Source organism: Manacus candei, unplaced genomic scaffold, assembly GCF_025592945.1.
Source record: "Manacus candei isolate 608988 ecotype Guabito, Panama unplaced genomic scaffold, ASM2559294v1 h1tg000169l, whole genome shotgun sequence".
Taxonomy (NCBI): domain Eukaryota; kingdom Metazoa; phylum Chordata; class Aves; order Passeriformes; family Pipridae; genus Manacus; species Manacus candei.
Window position 1 is genome coordinate 770,156 of NW_026138217.1, and position 26,928 is coordinate 797,083.

A 26,928-nucleotide genomic window follows, 5' to 3' on the forward strand; every position below is an offset into this window, starting at 1 on the left:
ACTGGCACCCCTAAGAACAGATTGTGTTATTAACAGCCTACATCTGCCCCAAAGCCAAAACTCTTTAGGTTAAGCTGCACTTAAGTTATAGCACAATCTTATGCCCCCACCTCCAGTAATTTCAGATTTAATTACCCAACCACTGGTGTGGTCCAGCTCACTTCAATATATACACGTTCCACATTCACCATGTGCCAAAGCAGCCGGGAAAGTGATTGTCCAGGACTGACGGATAAAGGTAAATATTTAAAGTGGAGTGGAAACGAGGGAGCTGCTAAAGGAACACGCCATCCACACGCTGCAGTGTGTTTTTCCCAAGTTCCCACTCTGGGTTGAGTTTACAAGAGTTTCCAGGCAGGTGGCCAAACAGGACTATGCTGGGTAATAAAAATACATGTGTCCGTGTGTGTGCACATGTAAAATCCAACACATCTCCTGCACAGGTAGATTTTAATGGGTCCAGAACCCACTGGTGCCTCCCTGCACTTCATATGGAGAAAGACAAGCTCTGCTTTTACCATGGCAGAGAGGCTGGGACATCCTGCAAAGGGATGAGACTCCATCTGCCCTGCACAGACTTCAGGGCATGGCAGTGACAATCAACAAATCATTCCTGGAGCTGTTATTATTAAACAAATGAGGTATTGTGTATTTCCTGTTGGAAAAACTTTCCAGATTTCACTGCAAGAGAAAGGGATTAAAGCAAAACACCCTATGATCCCATTGAGGTCCTTTCCCAACAGGATCACAGGACAAGTGGTAAATTCTTGAATAGATTGGTGACAATGTGCTAATAAAATAATAATAGAAATAACAAGTGTGGAATCTCTTCTACATTTCACTCTAAGTTGTAGAGATAAAATCCTGACTGAGAACATGAGGACAAAAGGCAATCAAGGGTAAGATTAATCATGAAGTGATAAATTCACAACTCATAAGAAATGAAAAGGAGAGGGAAGAAGAAATAAAGAAAATATAGGAAAAGCCTAGAGGAGAAAAAAAACCAAATTTGAGATGCAGCAGCCCTGAAACTATTTTAATGCACTAGATGGGACATAAGAGATCAAAATGCCTGAAACAAAAACATTTCTAATCCCAAGTACAAAGCAATAACTACAGAGGATGATAATCAAAGGAAGCAGGGACACGTAAACCAATGCAATTGTGAAAGACCAAAAAAACCCACAAATAGCAAATGACAGAACAAGCTGTGGCTGCCCCATCCCTGGAAGTGTCCAAGGCCAGCTTGGACAGGGCTTGGAGCAACCCGGCTAGGGGGAGGTGTCCTTGCTCATGGCAGGGGGTGGAACCACATGAGATTTAAGGTTCCTTCCAACCCAAACCATTCCATGATTCTAAGATATGGCCAGCAAGGAATGCAACACCTGACCCACACAATCACTCCGTAAACATATAAAAAATAAGAGGCAAAGCAAGACATGGTTGGTAAAGTTACCAACAGTACTGAAAAAGCTGAAATATTAGTTTGAGCACTGTTACTTTGGTCTCTATACACTGTAACATGGTAAGAGGGGGACTCGGAGAGCCCAGACTAAGAGCAGAGAGATCAGTGTTTAGATACAGCTCAATGCTCTCTGAGAACTTCATCACTTGATACCTGGAGCTCTGGCTGAAGCAGCCTCAAAACACCTTCACTGGTAAATACAAGTGGACAGGAAGCAGCAGCTTTTCAGGAAATCCTTCCTTTTCCTGCAAACAGACAGCCCTGATATTCCCCAGAGCTGATCCAGATCAGCAGTGTCGTGGCACAAGTTCAGTGAAACGATGTCTCTGTGAGCCCATCTGGATCCACTTTGTTCTTTCCTTCTCTTCCCCATCAACCATTAATTTGGGGCTGACTCTTCAGGCCCACAAGAACACTGCTCCAATTTTGGGTGCAACAAAACCAGCCCCATAGCACCTGAGCAGTGAGAGCTGTGCTTCAGCCTGTTCCCAGGGGTGATCAGTGGGATATATCCCTTCCTCCCAGCTGCTCCTTGCCCAGGAGCCCCTCAGCACAGAGAGAAGTGTCCAGGAACACTCTGACCTGTGTTTGGGATGAGTAATCACGATGAAAACAGAACTGGGGGAAAAGGGGCATTTCCCTCAGGTTCTGTTTCCATTTAATTTCCTTGGGAATCCCTCCATTACATGTGTGGGGAGGGAGCACCAGAGGTCTCGCTGTGCAATTCCTCAATCCCAAACATACACACAAAGCATTTCCACAAGAAACCCCAAACTCAAGGCAGAGTCAACTCCCCTGCAGAAAAGCTGAATTTACAACCCTTACAAAAACCCCATACAAATAACTTTTAGATTTAATTTTCTTTTAAGAACAGCACATGCCCAGTGTGGAGTTTCCAACATGGCTCAGCAGGAGAGCACAATTCCATATGGACTAGAAGGAATCAAACACATTGGTTTTAAGGTGCAATCTACTGAATTTCCACGCTAAACTTATCTCTGGATGGTTTGGCAACAAATATTCCTGAGTAGGGTCACTTTCCCAATTTCTAAGGGCTGTGGTTATTCTTATAGCCCTAACAGTGAGTGCATTATGTCATACACTTCCTAGAATATAATACTGCAGTGTATTATAATCCTCCATTGTAACAAGCAGCTCTATATCCACTGTCTCCTTGGTACAGACACTCTACAGGACTCCAGGAAATCTATTATTTTCTCCTTCTTTCACAATAAAACCCACTCACCTACTTTGGAAATATTAGAAAATTTCAACAGTATTTTTTCAAAAAACTAGATATTCCAGCTGATGGAAGGACTTGTGTAATTCTAATTATTGGAAAAGCATCCAAGTCTGGCATGGTTACCCCAAAAACATAATTTTTATATAATTTCTTACATCAACTTTCAACAGCTGCTGTACTTCCTAAGAAGGAATTTACAAGATTTATGCACTCTTTATTCTGGGAAACTGCTTACAAGGCAAAGGCAGGAATTTGAACAAGGTAATTTGCAGCTTTAAACACTTCAGCTCCATGTTCACAAGGCTGATTCATCTCCATGTCAAGTATTGAATCTTCTTAAAGCATTTAAATGACTGTTGTGCACAGTCAGACTCTTGCAGAATTCAGTTTATCTTCTGATCCCAGCAGAGACAACTCTAGAAGGCAACTGATCCTCAGCCTGAAACAGTGGATTTGCATTGTTAACTGTTCTTACCAAGCTGCTTCTGTGTTAACTGAAGAGCCAAAATGCACTTAAATGCCTGAGTACTTGTCTCCAACAGGGAATTTTGACTCAAATTTAGAAACATAAGAATTAACCCACTCCTCAGGCCAAGCTGAAATGCCCAAGCAGTGATTTTGTCCAATTCATCACCACACTATAAATAAATGGCACTGCAATGCAAACACTGGAGGGATGAGGGTTGTTTTATAAGCAAAGACTGGGCTCCCATTTTTGTTTTGACACAAGTTTTTCCCATTCTCATCAGTGGAAGATCAAATGCAGAATACAATCTGCAGCTGGTATCTTTAGTTAGAGGTTATATTAATGTAATTTGGTCCTCTGGGCCCCAACACAGCTGTGTTTCCCCAAATCAGCTCTCGACCATCTCCTCTGGTGGCTGTGTGTGTTGTTACAAAGTGAGACCACCCTCAAGGTAAATCAGAAGAGAAAAAAGAAGGGTCTTTGGGGGTCCAGCCTGGAAGGAACAGCAGCATCATTCAGAAGCAACAGGGCACTGTGCTTGTCGGATATTATTTTCCAAGGAGACATACAATGAATGTGTAGTACAGAGGAAAGAAAACCTGAGTGAGAAGTGAGTGCAGCGCACTCTGCTACGTGTTCAACAAGGATTCTCTTGTCCTGGGTAACATTAGTCTCCAGCAGAGCTACCCAGGTATGTGGACAGTGTTTTAATTAAGTCAACTGCTCTGCTATCAAGACAAATAATCACTTGTGCCAAAGCAGAAACCCTACACTTTTTGGAGTTGCTGACCTCAGTCACTCCTTCTTAACTCATCTTGTGGTTAAAGGAATTTATTAGCGACTGAACAATTGGTTTTGGATTGTTTTTTAAAATATGACCAAAAAAAAAAATCTATAGAGGAAAGAGGAAAACACTTCAGCTCTCCATGTCTTACACACTCTCCGTCCTTGCTTTAATCAGGCTGAATTACATCAAATTCTGCACCTTACACACTTGGGACAGTTAATATTCTGGCTTAGTAGCCACTCAACAGATACACTCAGGTCGTTGCTTTCTTCTAGAGCTTTGACTGAAATGAGTCATATCTACCATTGAAACAGCAACATTGCCAGTGTGACAGTCCTTGGAAATAGTCTTTTCCTTTCAGAGCCAGAAGGAACAAGGGAAAACAGCTTCAAACTGAAAGCAGGTTTAGATTGGAAATTAGGAAGAAATTCCTCTCTGTGAGGGGGGTGAGGCCCTGGCACAGGTTGCCCAGAGAAGCTGTGGCTGCCCCTGGATCCCTGGAAGTATCCAAGGCCAGGTTCAGAATGGGGCTTGGAGCAACCTGGGCTACTGGAAGGTGTCCCTGCCCATGGCAGGGGGTGGAATGAGATGGTCTTGAAGGTCCCTTCAACCCAAACAGTTCTATAATTCTGGGAAGATGAAGCAAACTTCAAGAGATAAGCAAGAAATCTCTCAGATCCATCTGTGTTTTGAATCTGCATCTGCAACATGCAGGTATCTGATCAAGCATGGGTTGAGAGCAGTTTTTAATTAAAAGCCACATCCCAATAGGAAAGCCAGTATTTCAATTGCATGTGAACTTTTAACATTAAAGAAGGACAGAACCACTGCTCCCAGCACTTGGGGAAACTGCTCCAACGCAAGGAAGAGCCCATGGAAGTGCCCTGGTGCTTCTGCAAAATAACCCTTCTGGCACACAACCCACCTTCAGCTCAGATTCTTCCCCTCTGGGTCAGCATGTAGTAAAATATTACTACAATTTTTCTGAGTCATTCCACAGCCTCAGAATTTCCTGTTCCTGCTGAACACAGACCCGGCCTAACGGATGTTGCGGAAACTCAAGAAGGAAGCCTGGCTCCACTCAGCTTGGGCCTAAAACCACTAGTAAAGTCACTCCCACAAATCCACACATCGCTAAATCTTAATTCGATCCATCATATGTCCAAAGGCCACACGATCATCAAGCTTTGTTTATTAAATGACACTTAAATGGACTTTTGTGTTCGAGACCAGAGGTAATTGATGCTGGAAACAGCTCAGCTTGATTCTTGGATTCGCAGTGAATTCCAGCACTGCAAGAATTAGCAAAACCAAAATTAAACCAATCAGCTTTTCTGGAAAAAGACAAGCGTTAACAAGGTTGCAGACCCAGGTCTGTCTAGTTAGAGATGTCATAGCAGAGATGTCATATTAATTACAGAATGTTTTAATTCAGCTCGAGGAACTACATTTAAAAAGGTGACAACCGTTCATGAAACAGGATTCTTGGCTTTCTTCCTGTGATTTCCTGGATAAATAGGGCTTTTGCTGGATTCCCCATTCGGAGAAACAAAAGGCAGCCATCTGGCAGGCCCAGCCAGAGTGCCCTGGACGGTGACTGGTGACCCGCAGGTGAAGGCTCCTGTATCTCGTTACCAGGCCCCAGTCCCAGGAGCCATCACAGCGTATCAATACCTTGGGAAGTCCTGACTATTTATGTCAAGAGCCCAGCTGGTGTTGGAGATATCCTTCAATTGTTTCTGGATATGCAGGGCATACTCTCTTCAGCAGTGTTTCTGTATATCAGCTTTCATCCTCCCCTCATCCTCAACCGTAGGTTAGGTAGGTTTGTAACTAGGATCCACTCTCACCAAGTGATCCTCACACACATTCCCTTCAAAAGATATTTAAAAATACATTTTAAGGGTCTCTAATACCAGCAGTGCAGTGGTAGGAGCCAGGAAGACAAAAAGGCTTAAAAATAGAAAGAGTAAGTGATATGAAGCCAGAATTGAAATTGCCTTTTCCAATCTCATGCCAGTAAGTGGGGCTGCTAGCTCTAAGCCAAGCACTACATTAACAATTTACATATATTAATTGCTATCTCAAATCACCATCAAGATATCCAGAGGTAATCTTTGCTAGCTGGAAAAGCTCCTGCTTACGGCCACTCACCAAAGGAAAAAACTGGCTCCAAACCACCATAAATTTATTCAGGGAGCCAGAGCCCCTTTCTTTAGCCAGTAATCCTTATGTTAGAAACCCGACTGCTGGTGGCTGGGAGCCCATCCCACAGGTCAGCAAGCCCAGGGAGAACAGCAGCCTCAGCTTTGAGTCCACAGGGCTGTCAATGCACTTCTACCATCTTCTTTTTCAGCTTCCACTGGGTCTGATTTTTTTTTTTAAACATCTCCTACCCTCACTAGACATTGAGCTGGGCATCTGCATTCAATTATTTTATCTCTCTCCTCGATGCCACACACTGCTCAGGCTCTTGGACTCCAAATACAAAAAGCTACAGTCACATTCTCATGTTCTTTATGGTCTGTGCAGCCCAAGCAATGCAGTTTGCTTGGGAATAAATTCTCTAACTTCATATATCTTCACTCACTAAAGGCATACAAGCAGATTTGGAACTTGCCTGTGGGCAAGCAAGGTCCTGATTCGTGTTCAAATATTTCAAAATCATAAGTTTATACATTTTAAGATTCATCACACTTGGATTTTCTAAAAAGCAACATATTCTCCTAAAAATACTTCAGCATTCTCCTGCGATGAGAAAGCAGAGCTGATCACCTCCCAGATCTTTAATTGCAAACAGAGCCTTGAAAAATAACCAGTTAAGTTACTGATGCTGTGTCTTTGAAGGAGTCTCGCTTTAATTCTTCCATGACTGCATTAATTGGTTGTGTTCTTCAAGAAAGCTTTCACTTTTGGGAATGAGTGTTATTTCAATACCAGTCTTACTGGGAAAAGAGAGGAACAAAGTCGTGGCTGTGAGCAAATCCCACTCTCCTGGTGTACCTGCTTGTCCTTTTTGGGAGGATGATTCCCTGTCCCCACTCCATGCTAGCCATCTGATTGTCCCAAGTCAGCTAGATATTCCATCTAATTTATATTATACACACCCAGGCAAACGTCCAAATTAAACAGTCAGCAGGAATTTGTAGTTGCAAAAGGAGCCTGCTTAACTTTTACCAAGATTGAGAGCACATCAACTTCCACATTCAAGTCAAAGCCATCCAGGCAATCCTGTCACAGATCCATTATTTGCTGCATGTGGCTCATGAGCACAATAAATCCACTTTGCACCTTTTCTAAGATGCAGCCCTCTGTGACACCTCAGGGAAGGTGCTTGCAGAACGTACTCCAAAAGGATTCTGGAGGTTGCAACCCCGCCTATCACTCACCCACCCACTATGTGCTCCCAAGGTGTCCTAGGAAGGGATCCTCCACAGCAGCACTGTCCAAAAGCTGATCCCTTCTTTGGGGTTTCTTTTGGAGAGAACACAGCTGAAAATACTGGGGGTTGAGTTACTGTACAACTGATCTTAAGAGAAAGGAAGCAGGAGGATGATTCCCTTGGACTGTTCTGATCTTCCAGGATAAAATGTTGGGCCACTCAGAAGTGAACCCTACCAGACTCCTTCCTTCAGCTTCATGTCACTGCAGTGTGACCTCCATGAGCCAAACAAAACCTCACTCTTACTGACATCAAGAAACACTTCCATCCAGAGAACATCCTCACATTCTCCTTTCAGCAAGGGATGAGAACAGATGTGATTCCCAGCTGACTTCCATGAGAATCACAGTGTAATGACAGCAGCAACTCCTGGGCAATGCAAGGCAATAAGGAGGTGACACAGAATTTACATGACACAATTAAGATCGATGTTCCAAGTTCCATCATTTAGGTTGGAAAAGACCTCCAGGATCATCAAGATCAACTTTTGATCTGAAGCATCCTCACAAACCCATTTAAGAGCAGTGTGATCACCTTTCTCTCTCCTATGGGAACTGCCTTACAGCTCGGACCTGGCCCAGAAGTAGATGCTCCAAGGCTCCCAGTTTGCAGAGGAGCTCCATGAAAAATTATTCTAATTTAAATTAGTTGTCCTTAAAAGGATACATGCCTACACCAAACTTTTTCTGTAGAGATTTTGAACTCCTTCGAAGTTGTGCATCCTGACAGCCTCAGAGCAGTGTATTTACAAATAATGACTAATTGAATACCAAGCAGAGCATTCCATGCCAAGGCCCATTTCCAGCACAGCTTCTTTCAGGCAGGACTTCAGGAGAGCTGTGACTGACAAGGTCTCTAATGAACTCTAATTGAAGACCCGACAGCCTGAAAAACGCAACAACAGATGTGGTGAAAGGGCAAACCACAAACTGTTCTGCTAATGAATGAAAAGTGTCTGGGCTGATGAGGGCCAGTGACCCAAAAATTCTCTTTTTCCACCCACCCTTTTCCTTCATGTTCAAGTTTGAACCGTTTCCCTTGTCAGCACAACACTTGGGGGCAGTCCTGGACAGTCCTGCACACACTCCATGTATTCAGATGGACGCCAAGATGCTCTTTTATGAAAAAAGAGCAGAACATGGCTTTGATGGAGTAAGAGGGACTTCAGGGAGAGAACTCAGTGTGGTTATCCCTCCCAGCAGAAATACCAGCCTAGGAGTGGTTTTAAACTGCCAGAGTGGTTTTAAACTGTTAGATGGGATATTGGGAAGAAACCCCTCCCTGAGAGGGTGGGGAGGCCCTGGCACAGGTTGCCCAGAGAACCTGTGGCTGCCCCAGCCCTGGAAGTGTTCAAGGCCAGGTTGGACGGGGCTGGGAGCAACCTGGGCTGGTGGAAGGTGTCCCTGCCCATGGTAGGGGGTGGGATGAGATGGGCTTCAAGAACCCTCCCAACCAAAGTCATTCTGGGATTCTATGGAGATTCTCACTGTATAAGTTTTGGAAAATCTTTTACATACAAAGACATTTCTAAGTCATCTTCTCTCCTTTCAATGGATCTTAAGCAAGTAGCAAATCCTCAGTCTGGAGATCAAGTCCTATAAAAAGACTATGGCAAACTGAGCTGCAAGCAGATTTCAAGTGATAACCTAAACTTCCCACCAAAAAATTGACACAAGCCTCTGTTTCACATGTACTGCAACAAGGCAGTGTAATGAAGCAAGGAAACCCAGTACAAGGAAACCCAGAAGTCAGGGTTTATCTTTTATAATTCTATCCCAAGTTTAATAAACCCGCTCATGCTCGTCGTGCATTCGAAGTCTGACCTTTTACTTCAAGGAGGTTATTGTCTGGTAATGGCACAGGAAACAGAATTAAAACATCAGCTGTAACGGTTTGGATGAAATTTGCCAAAAAAGGTCAAAAAACTATTTGCTTGAGTCTGGCTTATGATGTTTTTGGAACTATTACAGGTGGCAGAGCATACACTGCTCTTGCCTAAGCAGTGTAGACTTCAGGAGGTCAGGCTGAGAGTGGCTGCAGAACAGGTGTACATATGTCTCAACAATGAAGAAATCGGACTGGATTTAACAAATTATTTCATCTCTACCCCAGAGAAGCGACTGCAATGACTGGGAATCACACAGACCTTCTAACAAGCATCGAACCAGTCTGGTTCATGTTACACTTGCAATATGAAAAGAAGCCCAGCAAGCGTGTTGCTGATGGAAAGCATGTAGAGCACTAATGAGCACCATCCAAAAGTAATTCCAACATTTAGAGGTACCCAGCAATTTTCTGAGTCATTAAAAACCCTTATAGCAATTACACAGTCAAGCTTCCCATGGCTCCCCAAACAACTCCTTCTTTTGAATGGTCCTGGGGAGCTGCTCAAACCCTGATATCGTCCAGTCCTCCCAGTTTCATCAGAAAACCAACCATGTCCCACCAGATCACACCTGTGATTTAGTTACTTGTGTCCTACCTCCAGCAACACCCACAAAAGTGATGCTTTAGGTTTCCAAGAGTTTTCATGGCACAGATGTAGCCAATTACTGAATGGTTTCAAGAAAGAGGAATAATCCCTTCCTGAAGGGAATAATATCTTTCCTGACCCCTAGAGCTTTCTTACCTGTACCTTGGCTTATGTAAGTAAAAGAAGTACTTAGACTTTGATAAATTTAAGTCAGTCACAACTTTTGACCATAGTTTACCAACACCAGCTTCAGAACCATTTAGGAACAGACCTCTCCAACCAAACTTTTACCTGGTGAGCAGCTGCTCTTCTGCACACAGAGATGACAAATAGCTCAGACACAATTTAAACTATTTAATTAAGAGGCACTAATTCAAATAGCTGCTATGTGCAGCACCATCAGATTTTGAGAGTCTTTCAGGCAAGGTTTGTCACCATCACACAAAATTCTGACCTGCAACAGAAAAGGGATGTAGTTCTCACTGGAGATAAGCTTTTAGCTTAATTCAAAGGTCTAACAGTCCTGTTCCAGCCTCAATGTTCTGTCTGCACAAATTTAGAAGCTTAGGTCAGAAATAAGCCATGTATTTAGACTGGACAATAGAAACAAGTTTTCCCAATTGTAGGTTCTGTACAGATTTAATCCATATTTCAGTAATACCTTCAGTTATTCCAGAGGCAACTGTGCCACACAGTTTTAAGGGAGAGTTGGCAATAACTCGGCAATTACAGCCCAAATGTACATCACAGAATGTGCAACTAAATCCTGTGCAACTTGTAATGAGCCTAGAAATCCTTCTTGTTTTCTTCACTAGCATTTTATAGGAGAACAAAAGTTCCAGGACAAGCAGTAAAACAGGTCTCGGGCATAAGATGGTTGGGTTTTTTTGACACTGGACTGAAGTATACTTGATAGAGCATAAATTATAACTAGATTTGAGTGTTCTCCAGATCCCTAGTGTTCTGACACATTCTCACAAGTGTCTTTGAAGGGCGTGGGGTGGCACGGCCACTGCTCCTCCTACAGCTCCACACAGGCAGGTTGTTTATCAGGAGATAATACCCAGGTACCAGTGCCTGCATCAACCCTGTTCCAAGTTTAAACAGCAGCCTCCAACCTGGTCATAAGTTCATCAAGAGAGCTGCTTGTCCCTGTGTGTCCCTGCACACACAACCTGTTGGCTTGCTCAGAATAAACATGTAGATTCCTGACATTGCTCAGACAATTGTTTGTTCAACCTTGGCAAAAGACAAGGGGACAAACCAACCACCACACCTCCGAGATGTTCTTGCATACCAGACCTTTGTCACAGCCACTTCTTGGGCACAGCATCCAATACTCACCAAGTCAATGAGGTCACTGAGATTCTTCTCTATCTGCTGTGGAGGCAGACGCCTCATCAAATCCAAGGCACAATCCAGCTGCTGGTCACTCTGCAGGGACAAGAACATACATCCCTGTCACCACGTGTACAGGTAACATATCAAATCCCACACACACACACAAGAACTTGCTGACTCCTCTGATACAGGATACAGTTCCTAGTCCTAAGCAGCAGCATGGTTTGCATTAATACAAATAAAATTCAGTACATATGATCATGGATTATTGACTTGTGATTTAACACCATGCAGCTGACGGAAAGGAGTCTGGTCCTTACCAAAAACTGCTTCCAATATTTGTGTGTTTAATGTGCTGTTTTTACACACTATCCCAACAATAACCTGGGCAAGGAACTGAAAGTTCCTTCTCCCAAAGCACGTTTAACATTTCCTCATTTGCACTGATCAGCTTGAGATAACCAGTATCCAAGACAAACTCTATTCCAATACAGAGCTCTATCTCTCTCTCCCTCCTTCAGCTTTATCAGGAAACCAGAATGAAACACACAGCATGATCTACTATTTCTTTCTTCCTACAAAACACACACCAAAAGTTCCCTGTATCTGAGACCAGGGACTTCAGTTATTTAGAGAAATCACAGCAACGTTCTCCTCAGAGGGCTCATTGCAGCAGGTCTCACACCAATTCTGATACACAAAAACCACCCTTAAATTTCACTACAGAGTCAGAAAATGTGCCCCAGACATTACCATAGACACTTGATGAGTTGAGCCACGATCCTGGCATAAGCTTTAGCTTCCTTTTCACCAAGACATACAAACAGACACTTTCCTGCTGGCCTAACAGCACCCAAAATCTGCACAAGTTCCTTTGATCGCAGGTCAGGTGAAGCACAGCCAGTTTGTTTTCACTGCTCCTCCCCTCCCTTTTCTCTTTGCCATTTCTGGCCACCCATACACAACAAGCTCAGCTTTAATTTCATCTCCTGTGCTCTGCCAAGCCCCAAAAGATTTATTTAAAAACAGCTTCAGTACCAAAACAGTTCCATTATAACATTATTCAAAGTAGCAGCCCCCAGGACAGGGAGAAACAGGAAGCAAAGCTTCCTGCAATTAAGCTATGCCTTAGGAATGAGGAAAGGAGGGAGTGCTCAGTTTAGTGGACACCCATAAAGGTACTGCCCATTCACCAGCAAAAGATAAATATTTACAGCCTGGGTTGGGGAGATCATATATTTGTTTCTCATCCAGCTCACGTTATAGGACACAGCTTTGCAAAATATTCTAGCTCTGCAGTTAGGCGTCATCTCCCATATATCTGCCCAGCTCCTGCAGCCAAGCCCAGGCAGGGGATTTCTCCCCAAGTATTGTCTTTATCTCCTGTTATCTCTTATGTCCAGGAAGGAAAGCTGGCACATGGTCACAAGGTCACGCTCCTCACTTGTGGATCGTGGGAACACTTATAGAAGTGCTCCATTCTCCTCTGCCAGCTGGAATTGCTTAATAGACCAAAAAGCCTAGGGAAGGATGTTAAAAACCACCAGTAAAGCTGCAACTCCAGTAGTTTACAGTAAGGCAAATTTGAAATAAATACACTGAATGAAGGAGAATCTGTATTTGTAGTGTTTATAGACTAACCAAGAGAACTTGGCCTGACCATTTTTATACCAATATATTCAATAACAGCAGTAAAATGACATAAGCAAGACTGTTAAAGGCAGAGATTCTCAAAGGGGGTCAGACTCAGCTGGCAGTGGAAAACCAAAAATATCCAAGCAAATACTAACAGTGTATTTTCCTGGTATCAAGGAGGTAAAACCACGGCTGAGCAGCAGCCCTCTCCAGTTTCTTGCAGAGCATTTAGGTAATTGAACAGCTTGCCAACGGATCTCCTAAAGCACCAAAATAAAGGCAGGGTCTGCTGTAGTTCTGTCTCTAAATCCATGGGTACACGGTCACTTTAATCAGCATAAATCTGGCTGAATGGTCAAAAAGACAGCACAAAGACAGATTAGAGAGTAAAGTGGTACTTTAGGGTATTGGATGCATCTGGTATATCCAATTTCAGAATTGAAATGGTAATTCTACCAGGATCTTTTGCTTCTGGTTCTTTCACTGCAGGGGAAATGAAGGTTTAAAAACCAGGTGTGTGTCAAATACATCCTTTGGTTCCACACCTGTGCCCAGATGAAGGACATGGAATAGATGGAGGCACTTAACACACAGAGAGACAGGAACCACATCCAAGGTGCCAGAACCAGCAGCACACAGTTCCCTGATTTTAGGGAAGGTGAACGCTCCCAGGGATGTGCTGCCACTGCAGTTTTGAGAGTTGCACATTATTAGTGGCACTTAAACCCCACCACAACCTGTGTGAGAAGAAGGTGCTCTTTGGGAACTCAGGACATACGTCACCCACCTCACCAGAGCTGACCTCACTTACTTAACTTCACCTGTTCCGGACTTCCACTTGCTTAATCCTCTTGTAAAATCATGTAGCGAAGACCGGGTTTATAACAGACCTCCAGACAAAACATTTTTGCCTTTGGATATGGAGAGGCTTATAAACCCCTGCTCACTGAGCAGGTGATCAGACAGGCTGTCTCCAGGCTGGGCTGCTCTCAAAGCCAAGCTCTTTGAGGTTACTGGACTTAATGAGCTTCGTGTTTACTTGATATGAGGTCGTTTTCCACCATTCCTGTTTCATCCAGCCCAGAACTCCTGTGGAGGAGCAGGGAGTTCAGACAGAAGGTTTAAATGAAGTTTTATTACAGTTGAAGTCACTGAAGGATTTAGAAATCACAGGAGTCTCAAAGACTGAAAACATTAGTTTAGTTGAAACCTCTTTAATAAGCTTCCTCTAAAGATGTTTGACTATCTAGAATCTCCACTTAAGCACCTGCTACAGCATTCCCATGGTACTACCACAGGGAAAAAGGTTATGTCTATAGTTATGTTTCCTTTGCCTGCATTTCCTCTTCAGTTTCTTTGCTGTGTTTAGCTTATTTACAAAAAAGAAACCCTCTGACAACAGCCACAGGTCCCTGGTCATTTAGGCACACTGTGCTAAAGCTCAAATCAGAAAAAATAGTGCTTAAAGGTAAAAAATTACCTTTACAGATGTGCATTTGCACAGGGGCATAGGTGTATACTTTAATTTAAAGGCTGAGTACGGGCAGATGTCATTCAACGCAGAAAACACAGATTAAAAAAAAAAAACAACAGGAAGTCACTATAGGTACAGAAATCACAAAAACTGAAACAGGCAAAAAGCTGAACTTCCTTTTGACTCACACTCATGAAGTGTCCTAAACCACAGAGCTCCTTGGGCTGAGGGGGACAGGGCACAGGAATATCCCTGGCAGGAAGGGACTGTGCTGATATCAGGAAACAGGAGCTGACCCAACACTGCACGAACCTGTGAGCAAACAGCTTCGTCTGCAGCTGCCATAGCCCATGGCACCAAACCCACCCTGCAGACCAGGCACTAAGCCACCCCATGCCTGCAGAGCCTTGTGCACAGAACTGACACCTGATAAAGTTCTCACACCCCAAGATACACATCTAGAGCCCTTCCGGCAGCAGCATCGCTGGCAGAACCAGTAACACCTCACACAAGTGACACTTGTTTACTCTTTTCAACAGACACCAGCACTCTGAGGAGTTACTACAAGTATTTTGCACTTTTAAATGTCTTTACAGAGGCATTTCACTGTACACACATGGAGAAATTCACAGGCTTTATTCCCAGCTTTTGACAGTTCTTTGTTGCCAGTTCCCTGACTTAACTTATATTCCATGTTTTCAGAGGGTTTACACAAACCTGCAACTGAAGCCTTTCCAATTCAAGGCACGTTAAAGACTTCAGTTAAAGCTCCCAGCCTTCCAGTCAGCAGGAATTTGCTCCCATTTATCACAAAGCCCTGTGGATTTAATTCCCTGGCCTTCACACCTTTGTTGGGATGGATCCTGCTCATCTGACTGTGTTATTGCTGATAATAAACAGAGTTGGGCAGTGTCTTCAAAATGAAACCCAGGCTAGTTTCACTTCTGTGTTGTGTTTCTGTATTAATTCTACTCAGAGGTAACTCCTGAGCTGAGGTAGCTCAGTGCTACAGCAGTGGCAGCTTCTCCAAATTTAGCCCTTTCTGGGAAATAAGCCACTTGGGCCACCAAATCTTTTCCACCGGCAAACCCAATACAACACTTCTACTCCAGGCATGAATGTGCTACCAACCCCCTTTTCCATCAGTGATGCCAGCTGAGAACAACTGGGTGACCTAAAAATTACTTCAGTAATTAAGATTAAGGTGAAAAGGCCACATAGCTGATGTAACAGATAAAACAAAGGTTTTTGAGATGCTTCACACACAAGTTTTGCTCAAGGCTGGCATCTGAAGGGTTATTTATCCAAGTTGGCATCTCAATGTTCAGAGAACAGACATAAAATAAAAACCTGAAGAGACACCACAATTAGAACATGTGCTCAATTTGATGCAATTTGGAGCAATCACACATCAGATCACTTTGATCAATGGTCAGTTTACAGGCAAAGTATTCATTAACTTCATTAACTCTGGGCCAGAAGTACACAACCAGCAAATGACTGTCTTTCCTTCCTTTCATGCTCTAGACATACCCCAGATTGTAAATCATATTATTTCCTGTCAGTTCTCCCAACAGGAATGTCTGACTAATGTTTCGGCTTTGTGGTACTACAACACTAAGATTTTTTAACTAAAACACATACCCAGCTTCCCCTCCTGCTTGTCATTTTAATCCCTGCCAACTTCCAGAGCTCCAAAGGCAGAAGACTCCCTTTTCCAATTACACAATAGGATAATATTACTGCTTAAAGCTGTAGCAAAGGGTTGAATTATTGTAACCCTTGGGTAATAAAAAGTACAGTAGTATGTTAAGTTGCAGAGTTCCCTTCTCAGCTGTCAGCATTCACTTTTTAGGATGTGAGACGGGAAGGGGAATAACTGTCTGACCTAGGAAACCCCAGAGAAGTTCTGCACTTATGACATTTCCATCAGCTGCACGTTTTCCTCGCAATCTGTTTTTCTACATTTGTTTTCCCTTGACTGTTAACCCTCCTCTGGCAGATCCTATCTAAACCCATTTGTAATGAACTCATAAATCAGGGCTCCGTGACACTAAGGTGTGCTGGGGGGAGAAAAAGCAATTGCACACTTAGGAACCAATCAAAGGCAATAAAACCTGAAGACAGTCATAAAAGGTCAAAGATTATTAAAAGAACAAGACACTGATGCAGACTTCATCCTCCTTCTGTTGAGCTACATTTACCTTTGTCTTTTTTGGTTGGGATGGGATCCAGTGGCTTTTATTATCTCAGACACTTCTGACCACGTTGTGTGTTCAGTAACACGTCCAGCCCAATTTGCTGCGGTCAAGACCAAACAGCCACTTGGTGACACTGCTCGTTCCACGAATACCAAGTGAGAAGGATTAAAGATTAAAATAAAAGCAAGAAGTGATGGAGCGGAAGGCTTTAGCAGAAGCTGCTGTACTGTCTCCCCCAGCTCCCCCGTAATCTGTATTTATTTACAGAGCAATTGTACAAGCCACGTCACAGCTTTTGAGTCAGCGAATCCTCCTCGGAGACGTTCTCCTGCACAACATTATTTGTTTCATTCTGCTCTGAAATAACTTTTAAATACAATTGAGCACACAGCAGCACCAGCCCCAGTTACTGACCGAAAACCCTTTTACAGCTTGTTTTCTAAATTCGAGCCAGTTGTACGCACTGCAAATGCACCTGCACGCTTGCCAAAAAATGAGGGGTCTACTCTAAACAGCTTTTGTTCCACATTGTTCCAGAAAGCAACACACAAACTTCAGACAGACAAGAGCTCATGAGGGATCTCTTCTTTAAAGAGGTTCTCTGGGAATGAGGAACTCCCACATCTGCTCCGAAGCCTCACGCAGGGGAACTAAAATAATCTATGGGAAGGAGAGCAAGTGAGGCAGCTTAACCTTCCTTGGCACCAGCTGCTGACACTGGATACTTCTCACAATTTTGGGTTGATAGCACAACTATGGCAAGGCCTGGACAGATTAAAGGAGTAGCAATGAGCTTCTAGGAGCAGCTATCAAAGAGATCTCCTCCAGACAAGCTCAATGATCAGTGTTTGCCAGATCCTTGTTTGTGCTTTACCTTGAGGGAGTTCTTCCAAGCACCCTTTCAATAAGATGTTGCATCTGACTTCCCTCCCTCATTCCTACCTCCAAACCATGCCAGCATTGTTCTCTGTCCATAGCACATTACCCGACATCCCAACCCAGCTCTAAAACAATTATCAAGTGAGTTATAACACACGGAAGGCATTTCCAGCCATGAGCTTCTAAATAACCCAGAGCTGCCTGCAGCTTAATCTCATGGAACAACTTGTCAAAACATTTTACATCTGTGGAGAAGAAACTACAACCTCTGATAGTCTGGAGCAGGGCACTTGCCTGTAATTCTCTAATTGCTTGAGAAGTGAGAATCCAGCAGCTCCAGGAGTACACTCTGCCCGATGAAGTTCCTGTTACCACATCTACAAAGGTGCACAGCACACAGCAAAAAGATTAACATTTCCTTGGCACCTCCTTCCTAGCAAGGATGCATTTCCAGATGGCACCTATTTGCATATTTGATACTTTCAAAACTAATTTACCGTTTATCGCCTTAATTTATATAAATCCAATGCAAGTCTCCATCACCTCTCCAAGGAAAAGAGCCACCACTCACAAACAGAAGAGCAGGATGGACCAGCACCAAGGATTTCTGGAAACAGCTATTCATCTGACCTTTTGCCAGGATCACTAATGATTTCTACACCAGCATTTGTCTTCTGGCTAACAGAAACAATGCTTTATTTATTAAACTTGTCATTGAACGTGACAATGCAATTTACTGGCTTTTATCCGGTGCCAAGCATAAAGTTTGCAAAAAGTCATTTCCCAATAAATTGTGGCAGGGAGTGACTAAGCAATGTTAGCCCCATATGAAAGAGGAAAGTGGGGGCTGCAGAGGAAAGTTGCACAGATTGCAAAAAGCATCTCTAACTTTTGATAAATGGGACTGAAACACTCAAGTTGACTGTAGAACTGACCAACTTTGCTAATAAGATTTAATTCGATGTTACTGCACAACAGGATTTCTTTCCTCATTTTAAGTCTGGTTTTAACCCAAAATAACATATTGTTAGACCTAACTACAGATAAAAAATCTTAGCTAAACAAAATGGAAATAACCTGTTAGAGCACAGCACTGAGACAAGACCTTGTCCTAGTTTTGCAAACACTTCATTAGGAAGCTGCAACATGCTGCAAAGGGTTTCACTACCAGGACAGATGTTGAGTGTGTACATACCCCAAAAGACAGACACCCACAGGAGCTTTACTGGCAGTAAAACCACTCAGTAATACCTAATGCATCAGGTAACATCAGGTACCTCAATATTTCCTTGTGACTGAGTTCAACACTGTACTTCAACCATTTTCTGCAGCTTCACAAACCCTTTGGTACCTCTGAAGGGGTTGTGCAGTCAAGCCTTGCTTTCTAAGAACTGCGCCCCCCACCTCCCGCCCACGTCCTTCCCCCCTGCCTGCTCACCCTGACTCACAGGATGCAGCAGATCTGTGCCCATGCACAGGAAATCCTCACAGGATCCTTCTCCTGACCCTGGAAGAGCTCTAATGCATCTACCCCTGCAGGATCCCTCTGGCCAGCTCTGAGCTTCAACCCTGCAGGTGGATCCCAAATTACTGATTAATGACTTCTCATCCCCATCCTCCCACTTCATTACTTCGTTCTTCCTCTGTAAACGTACGAACTGGGTTAGTTCAGGCTCTGAAATCAGCCCATGCAGCATGGTTGTGTTGGTTCACAAGTCTGATGACCTGGTTTTCACACTATCTTCCTGCCTTCCATTCAAATATTCCTGAGGAGCCACCCAAACCCGTCCCTAAGGAAGGTCCGCTTAATTTTTATGGAGGGCAATTATTGTATTTTTTAAATTGAAACCACAATTACTACAAATACAGCAGCTCTTGAGATTCAGCGCTGCGATTTGCCACCCTGGCCATCTGCAAATGTGTCGTTTGTGATGCTTTCTTTTAATCCCGTTAATGCTCAATGACCTTTTCAAAATGCTCTTTTATTCTTGGTTCATGTTCCAATCAGCCCGGTCACAAAAGTTTTGGAACTGCTCAATTGAAATGGAAAGGTTTTTTTCTTGCAGAAACAGCCAAGTTCGGCAAGTTGGTCCCAGCCTGACAGATCCAGGCTCTCCTTCCAGTCTATGTTGTCTATGTTGTTCTATGAGGAATTACATCAAAAAAAAAAAAAAAAGAGAAAAGGCACATAGTTAGGGCAGAAGGGGGCACATGATGTATTACCAAGGTGACAGTAACCATCGCATGCTCATGACAGCACAACTGACACCCACTGAACGGCCCAAACGCAGGATGGTGCTGTGTCCCAGCCTCTCAGAGCTGCAGCTGCCCGGCTCTACGTGCAAACTCAGCATTTTGCTGTCCTGGAGGCTGGTAGCCAGGGTTGTAAATTCATGAGATTACTCTGGCAAGTAACCGGATGCCTGGCAAGGCAGGGAGGACACACAGGGGATCTCTCATCAGCCTCATCCTGAGCGTTCTCCCATTACCTAAAAGGTCAAAAAAGTAGGTTAATATGCCTTTTGCCCGGGTATTGCACCAAGTACTTTGCTGACTGTCCTGCAAAGCTCCCAACAGCCCAGTTTTGCCCCAGGAATCCAAGTTTTAAACATACACACAGGCCATAGGAATACCATACCTCCAGTTAACAACATATTCATGCTTCCCAGATTTCCTTCCCTTGACATAATTCCCAGATTTGCCTATTCTTGAAGTCTTTCCATGCTTTCCTTGCCACTGCTGACCTGCCCTCAATTGCACCTGCAGACAGGCAGTGTGGGATCCAACACCACAGATAATTCTGCAAAACTTTTAATAAATTCAAGCAGTAGAGACACTTTCTGCATGAGCAGAGCTCCACCTGGTATGTGCCACCTTCAACCCATGTTAGATTTCTCCTTCACTCTAATGTGAAGTTAATAGTTATTCCATTTGGCCAGTTCTTCACCTCACCAAGCTCTGGAATAGCCCTGCCCGGACTCATGGCTGCTGAAGCGGTGTTTGACCACCCAGTGGAGCACTGTCAATGCTAAGCCAAGATTACAGCCAAACCTCTCTGTGATGACCCCTAAACATGAGGGGTGACAGCACTCAGTAGATAAATACAGCTTTAACTGTTGTGATCAGCACAATGCAGCTGATATTTTACCTCATTCTTCCATTTCATGGCTCTCTCCTCCTTTGAATTAACTCACCGAAAGCCCCATCTCTTGTTTCTGGAGCCAGTCTCAGATTGCAGCCCAGGCTCACAGCCAGACCCCCACCATCTGGGCAGGCAGAAGCTTTTTAAATCCTGATCTTTACCAAAGCAAAAATGACCAGGGAAGGCAGGTAACAGGACATCACTTTCAAACTCAGCAGTTTGTCTAATCAAAAAGACACCTGAAGAAATGCAAACAAAATTCTCTGAAAGAATAAGGAGTATTTTATTTATGGTGGCTTTAGGCAACCACTAAGCTTCTGTCTTCAGTGCAGTCTCAACCCTTTTTCCTTCCACACAAAATCCTCTTAAGTGCTGTTTTCAGTCTTGTTTCAGCTGATGCTGCTAAAATTGTGAGATCCTGAGTTCTGCTTTCGCCCAGGCTGGTAACCCTCCCACTTTGCAACAAGGACGTGATTGAAATTCCAAGTCAGTGCACCAGGAAAGAACTCAGCTCCACTTTCTGTAACAAAAAGTCATGGAGGACATTCTCCTTAGACTCAGGGACACGACCCTGGCAAGGACAAGCTCTGCAGCATGGCTGCAAACACCTGGAGTCCTGTCCCAAGAGTTTAAATCCAGAGTCAGGACTCCTAAACCAACCCTGCAATGAAAATACTACAGGTACACTGATGAAATATACGGTTTAATTTGCATAGAGCGAGAACAAAGTAGGTAATTTATCAGCAGAGGAGCCAGATAAGTCAAAGGCCTGCAAATCCATTCCCAGTTCTTCAATCCAACTTGAAAGGTGCAGCACAAAGAGTATGAGCTCAAAGCAAGTTGAGTATTTCCTCCCAAACCCTTGAAAAGGGAGGGAGGGCAAAACACCAGCACCAGATAACACAAGGAAATTAATCTCCTGGTTGATGCCAAGTCTCAGGCCATCACTCCAGGAAACACAGCACGAGATATTACCTAATGCAACTAAAGTCATTCTAAATAGAAGTCCATTTGGGGCACAAATAAGGAATAGATCCTGTTTTCAATTCCTCACTCAAAGCTGGGTTGTACCTAAAAGATCAGGAGAAGGAGAGGATTCCATTGCATCTGGCATTACTCAGACAGCACCTGTTCAGGGAAATTATATTTTAATTAGAGAACAAGCAAAGCCCCTTCCTCAAGTACACCGTGTTTTCTCTCCATGATAAATTCCTTCAGCTCAACTAACAGGGAAACATCTTCAAAACTTACTCAACCCATATTCCCCCTTGTGCCCCACAAAGGAAGTCTCAAAAGGTCATCTGTGTCTCATCTACCACTTCCCAAGACAACCTGTTTGGAGGCAATCAGGATTAATAAGTGATTTCTGGCCACTGGACAAGGTCCAGGTGACAGGAACCCTGAATTATTGAAACTCAAGTAAGTCACAACAGCTCAACACTCTCCAGTGGTTCAGTTACAGCTCTCAGCCAGGTACCTACACAGAGTATTTGGTCAATTCTCACATTAAAGTCAACATGAACCCCTCAGTCAAGGACTATTAAATAATTAAGAAGGCATTATACAAAAGATGAAGAAAAAAATCAGTTTAAACTCTGGTTTTAAACTCTGGTTTAAAGTGGCCACACCTCCACTGTACTGCCCAGAGTTCTTGATCTTTATGTTCTAATTAACACAACCATTCAGAAAACAAAATGTGAGGTAAAGCCCAGCTAGAGAGAGCAGGAAGCTTGGGAAAAGCTTATACTGGTAAGATGTATTAATTGCTCCTTCAAGGATGAAACCTCAGTGGTTAAAGAAATTCAAATTTGAAATCACATGTTTTTAAGTGAGTTTTTTTTCACTCTTATTCCAGGAAGTGGCAAAGGATTAGGAAAAACTGAAGGGTAAACATGCTTTAGACTTTGTGCATTAAGGAGAGAGACAAAGATTTACTTGGTTGAGGGTTTTTTAAACTCTTCAGGACTCCTTACAGGACTCAGTGGGAAAGCAGGAAATTTCATGTCCTTTGTAAATCACTATAAAGTGACTGAATAAAAAAATATCGATAAAAACAGAAGATCAACATCACTTTGAGTATCTCCTTTGCCTGAAAAAAAGAAAAAATCCTTAAATCACATTGAATTAAAGCGAGGTAGAAAAACAGGGCTTAGCATGGATGGAGCTCTGAGCAGCCTGGTCTAGTGCAAGGTGTCCCTGCCCATGGAAGGGGTTGGACTATAGGGCCTTTTAAGGTCCTTCCAACCCAAACTACCCTGTGATTCTATAGCCCTAAACTCCAGCTTACGCTGCCTGCACAGGCACCTTTCACTTCTCCAGCAAAATTGCCCTCTTCAGTAGGCACTAAAATACTGTTGTATTTCACTTTGAGGAAGCTCTACCACCATCTGCACCAGCTCAAGGGGGAAAATCCCCACAAAACGCTTCTCTACAAGTTTACTTAGCAGGGTAAGGAGCTATTTGGACTTGACCAAATATCCCCTTAACGGGCAGACAGGAGAATAAACACAAGCACTGGTACTGCACAGCAAGTTTGCAGTCTTTATTTATTTATTTAGATATTTATTATCTAAATTATTATAGACCATCTGGGTATAAATTGGAGTTTTAAGGCTTTGGGGCAACCTAATTGTGGACTTTCAGTACCTGAAGGAGCTGACAGGAAAGACGGAGAGAGACTGTTTACAAGGGTCTGGAGTGACAGAACAAGGGGGAATGGCTTCCCACTGACAGAGAGTAGGGTTAGATGGGATATTGGGAAGAAATTCTTCCCTGGGAGGGGCTGAGGCCCTGGCACAGGTTGCCCAGAGAACCTGTGGCTGCCCCATCCCTGGAATTGTCCAAGGCCAGGTTGGATGGAGCTTGGAGCAGCCTGGGCTGGTGGAAGGTGTCCCTGCCCATGGCAGGAGTTGGCACTGGATGGGCTTTAAGGTCCCTTCCAACCCAAACCATTCTGGGATTCAATGATCCATCAAAGCCAAAGTGGCCCAGTACAGAGCACTGGGGAGCACTGCATGATGATGCGCAACTCCGAGTTCCCCAGACATCCTTCGCACAGGGAAGTCAAGGGAAGGAAGGAAAGCAAAACTGACAGCTGTGGAAGCAGAAACTGAATAGGGCAGCAATGTCTCCTTCCCAGAGAAAGTAATTTCTCAACTCAACTACAGTAATAAAGACTAAAAATAGGCATTCAAAAGAGCTGAGCTGCACTTTCATTTTGTTTCACTCCCAGATGTCAACTAGTCCCATATCAGCACATATATTTACCATATGAGGAAATCCTGTTTGAACAACTTCAACTTGTGAATGCTTTTCCTTCCCTACTAAACCACAAGATTAAGCATCAGTGCAATGGCAGTATTCCCTATCCCACTGATATCCTCTGACTTGATTATTTTGGGAATTTGCCGTTTAGGATAACATTTAGCTAAGGTCACACTCTTGGCTTGGCTAATAAAACAGACTCCACAAAACAGCTGAAGTTGGTGTTTCTTAGAAGGCACAAGGTGCAAAGGACTTGCTGTGGAGACTGAAAACATCTCCTGAGCTCTCACACATGGGAGGTGTCAAAACAGACACAGCCAGGTTAGAGATGGGCTGATTCCAGACAAACAACCCCTTCCCTGAAAAACAGTGTGACTCTGAGCAGCTCCTGAGGTTTGTGTGCTGCGTGCCACTGTCACACCACACACTCTGGGCCAGCCATGTCTCTGCACTTCTCAGCTGCCTCAAAAATCCTACAAGGATAATGCCAGCCAGCACTACACAAGACAGACTGACTTTATGGTTGATTGAATCATATATTTTCCTAAAATTGTCCTCCTTTTCCTCAACAGTTGCATAGTAGAAGAAATCCCTGCTAACGTAATCACACCAGTTTATGTAACCCTGGAAAAAGGGTTTTATTTTTTACAAAGAGTAACTGGATTCCATCCATTCATAGCCCACAACTCCAGAAATCTCAGTAGATCCACTCTCCCAAGTCCTGCTTTCCCTGAACAGTGCATTTTGTTTATTTTTAGCTCAGAAGACACATCCATCCAGGCAGTTTTCAAGCTTCATATGCTGCCCTGCCCTGTTTCACTGAGCACCTGACTGAAATGTGGACACAGTTCCAAGTTCTCCCTTCAGCGCCCTGGGAGCACAGACTGGAAACAAAGGTTCCCATCTTTGCTCTGCACAGATATTGGTAACCCTGTGGTACCAAGAAGGTGTTTGACCCAATATGCTGCACCACACCAGCTGCTCCCAGCTGTTCTCTGCAATAAAAGGGCCATTTCATCATTTTAATGATCCATTTCTGTATCCTCGCCTCAGACCGCTAAAATTAGAGATCTTGGAAGCACCCTAAAGTCTGGGTTTGCACTTGAGTTGAAACTGGAAGCTGCAGGTTCTTCCCTGAAGTCCACTCAATATTGGAAATCACCACATGCTGTTGGAAGTTCTGATCAAATTTCTCCTGCTGTGATCTCCATGACTAAACATGAAAATATCAGAAGGCAGTATAAGCTTTTAACACTCAGGAAATTTCCAAAGGATTTGTGCTCTACTTCTTTCAAAAGACTGGCACAGTTACACTGAAACCCTGACTGCAGGTTTTATATCCCCTTAAGGAAGTCGGTACCACCACTGTTATTTTACTTGAGGCTTCCTTGTTTTCCTTGCCCTCTTCTCCTGTGAGGAATTTTGCCATGGCAGAAGTCAGGGTAGTCTGCTGGAATCCCAATTTCAAATTCCACAGTCAGGTCTCACGCTCAGAGATTTCAGTGCGTTAAAATAAGCTACACAACTGCAATAAGATGCTCCCTCCTGTCAGAAGTCAGATACAGCACCTGAACCAATGAGAGGAGCAGAACTTTGATCTCCACTCTTCTTCACCTTTCACCTAACACCAAAGATCTTTATCCTGCATGATACGGGTGGCAAAAAACATACAAGCACTGACTCTGAAATTCTTATGGTTGAAGGTATTAAGTCAAGGATTACACTTGTTTGGTTAACACCATTTGTATTGCTGGGCTCAGGGTTGTTCTTCTACAAACTAAATACATTTGAACATTCTGAAATTGTTATGCTGGAAAACCTGAACTATAAATTTCTAAACAGCATAAGGTGATGTGATTTCCTACAAGTGATTCCATCCATGAGGAGGCTGTGGAAAAGCCCCTGTCCACGAATGCAGGGAAGGGCCTGGGCAGCCCCCATTTTATCCCTGCCCTGGCTCGGAGCCGATGGAATCTGCTCCCTCCCCACAGCACCAAATTCAAAGGTTTGTGCCCTGGGCTAATCCAGGAAACACACGGTGGGATGGAGATTATTCCACATGGCTGAGGAAACTGGAGGTTCTCCGTGGGGGAAGGAAAGTTCTGAGCCCGGTGGAGGAGCAGCCAAGGCTGCAGCACCCCCTGTTCCGGCTGCGTTTGGCTTTCCTGTATTTCGCAGCTTCCATGAGCTCCCAGCACAGCGAACACCCATCCCTCTTCCCGACGGGGAGAGAGAATTTGAATTTAAGCACAGCAGCAACAGTGGATGGGCCCAGCAATATCCCGGGCGGTACCAGCCGCCGCCAAAGCGGAACCACTCCCGCCGGGATTCCACAGCCTTCCCTCCGGGAATACCGCCCGGGACAGGGTGCAAGGACCGGGCAGTGATCGGGCAGCGGTGCACCGGGCGGGCCCTGCCGAGATGAGGCCCTCCCGCCCCCCAGGCCCCGGCAGCACCGCCCGTCCCTCCGTTCCCCGCTCCCTCCTCGCCGCCCCGGGGGAAAGCCGGGTGAGGTCCCCCTGTGCGCGGCGGCGGTGCGGGTGCCGCGGCGCGGTGCCGGCGCGGTGCCGCTCTCACCATGTCGGCGGGGCGGGTGCGCGGGGCGGTAAAACGGCGGCGCCTCCCGGTCCGTCGCTGTCGCTGAGAGGCCGCGGCCCGTCCGCTGCTTCCGCCGCCGCCCGGCCGGGAACATCCGGGTCAGCGCCGGCCCCGCCCCGCGCCCGCTCCACCAATCAGCGCGCGACTCGCCGGCCATCGCCAAGTATGGAGCGCGGCGGGGCGGGAGGAGCCATTGCCGCGGGGGGGGGGGGGGCGGGAGGAGCCATTGCCTGGTGGGGGGGGAGAAGGGAGGGCGGCACCAAGTGCCGCGCGGAGGTGCGATAGGCGGCCAATCAGGGGCAGGGCGGGGCCAGGGGCGGGGCCTGGCGGGGGCGCGCCCCCCCAGCGCTGGCCCGGCCGTCAGTCGGTGCTGGCGCGTCCGGGCTGCAGCGCCTGCGGCCCTTGAAGCGCACTCAGATGACCCTTAGGGCTAAACGAAGGCACACGCCAGCTCCGTAGCAAGCCAGCGCTGAGAATTGGGCTTTACAGAGGTAAACTGGACTTCACACGTCACTGCT

The 26,928-nt window shown here is 44.7% G+C and overlaps 1 protein-coding gene across 4 annotated transcripts in view; it reads right to left on the bottom strand.

Annotated features, from left to right (window-relative positions):
* The window catches only part of CAPZB (capping actin protein of muscle Z-line subunit beta), a 65,858-nt gene that overhangs the window by 30,648 nt on the left and 8,282 nt on the right, over positions 1–26,928 (bottom strand). For 2 of the 4 annotated variants that reach the window (XM_051773451.1, XM_051773450.1), the window contains exons 1-2: positions 26,390–26,505; positions 11,221–11,310 (exon numbers count right to left, since the gene is read on the bottom strand). In XM_051773451.1, the coding sequence (XP_051629411.1) occupies positions 11,221–11,310; positions 26,390–26,392 (93 nt within the window). In that variant the 5' untranslated portion in view covers positions 26,393–26,505. Of the gene's footprint in view, positions 1–11,220; positions 11,311–26,389; positions 26,506–26,928 lie in introns of those variants that run through there. The other 2 variants (XM_051773449.1, XM_051773448.1) reach the window with 1 other exon arrangement.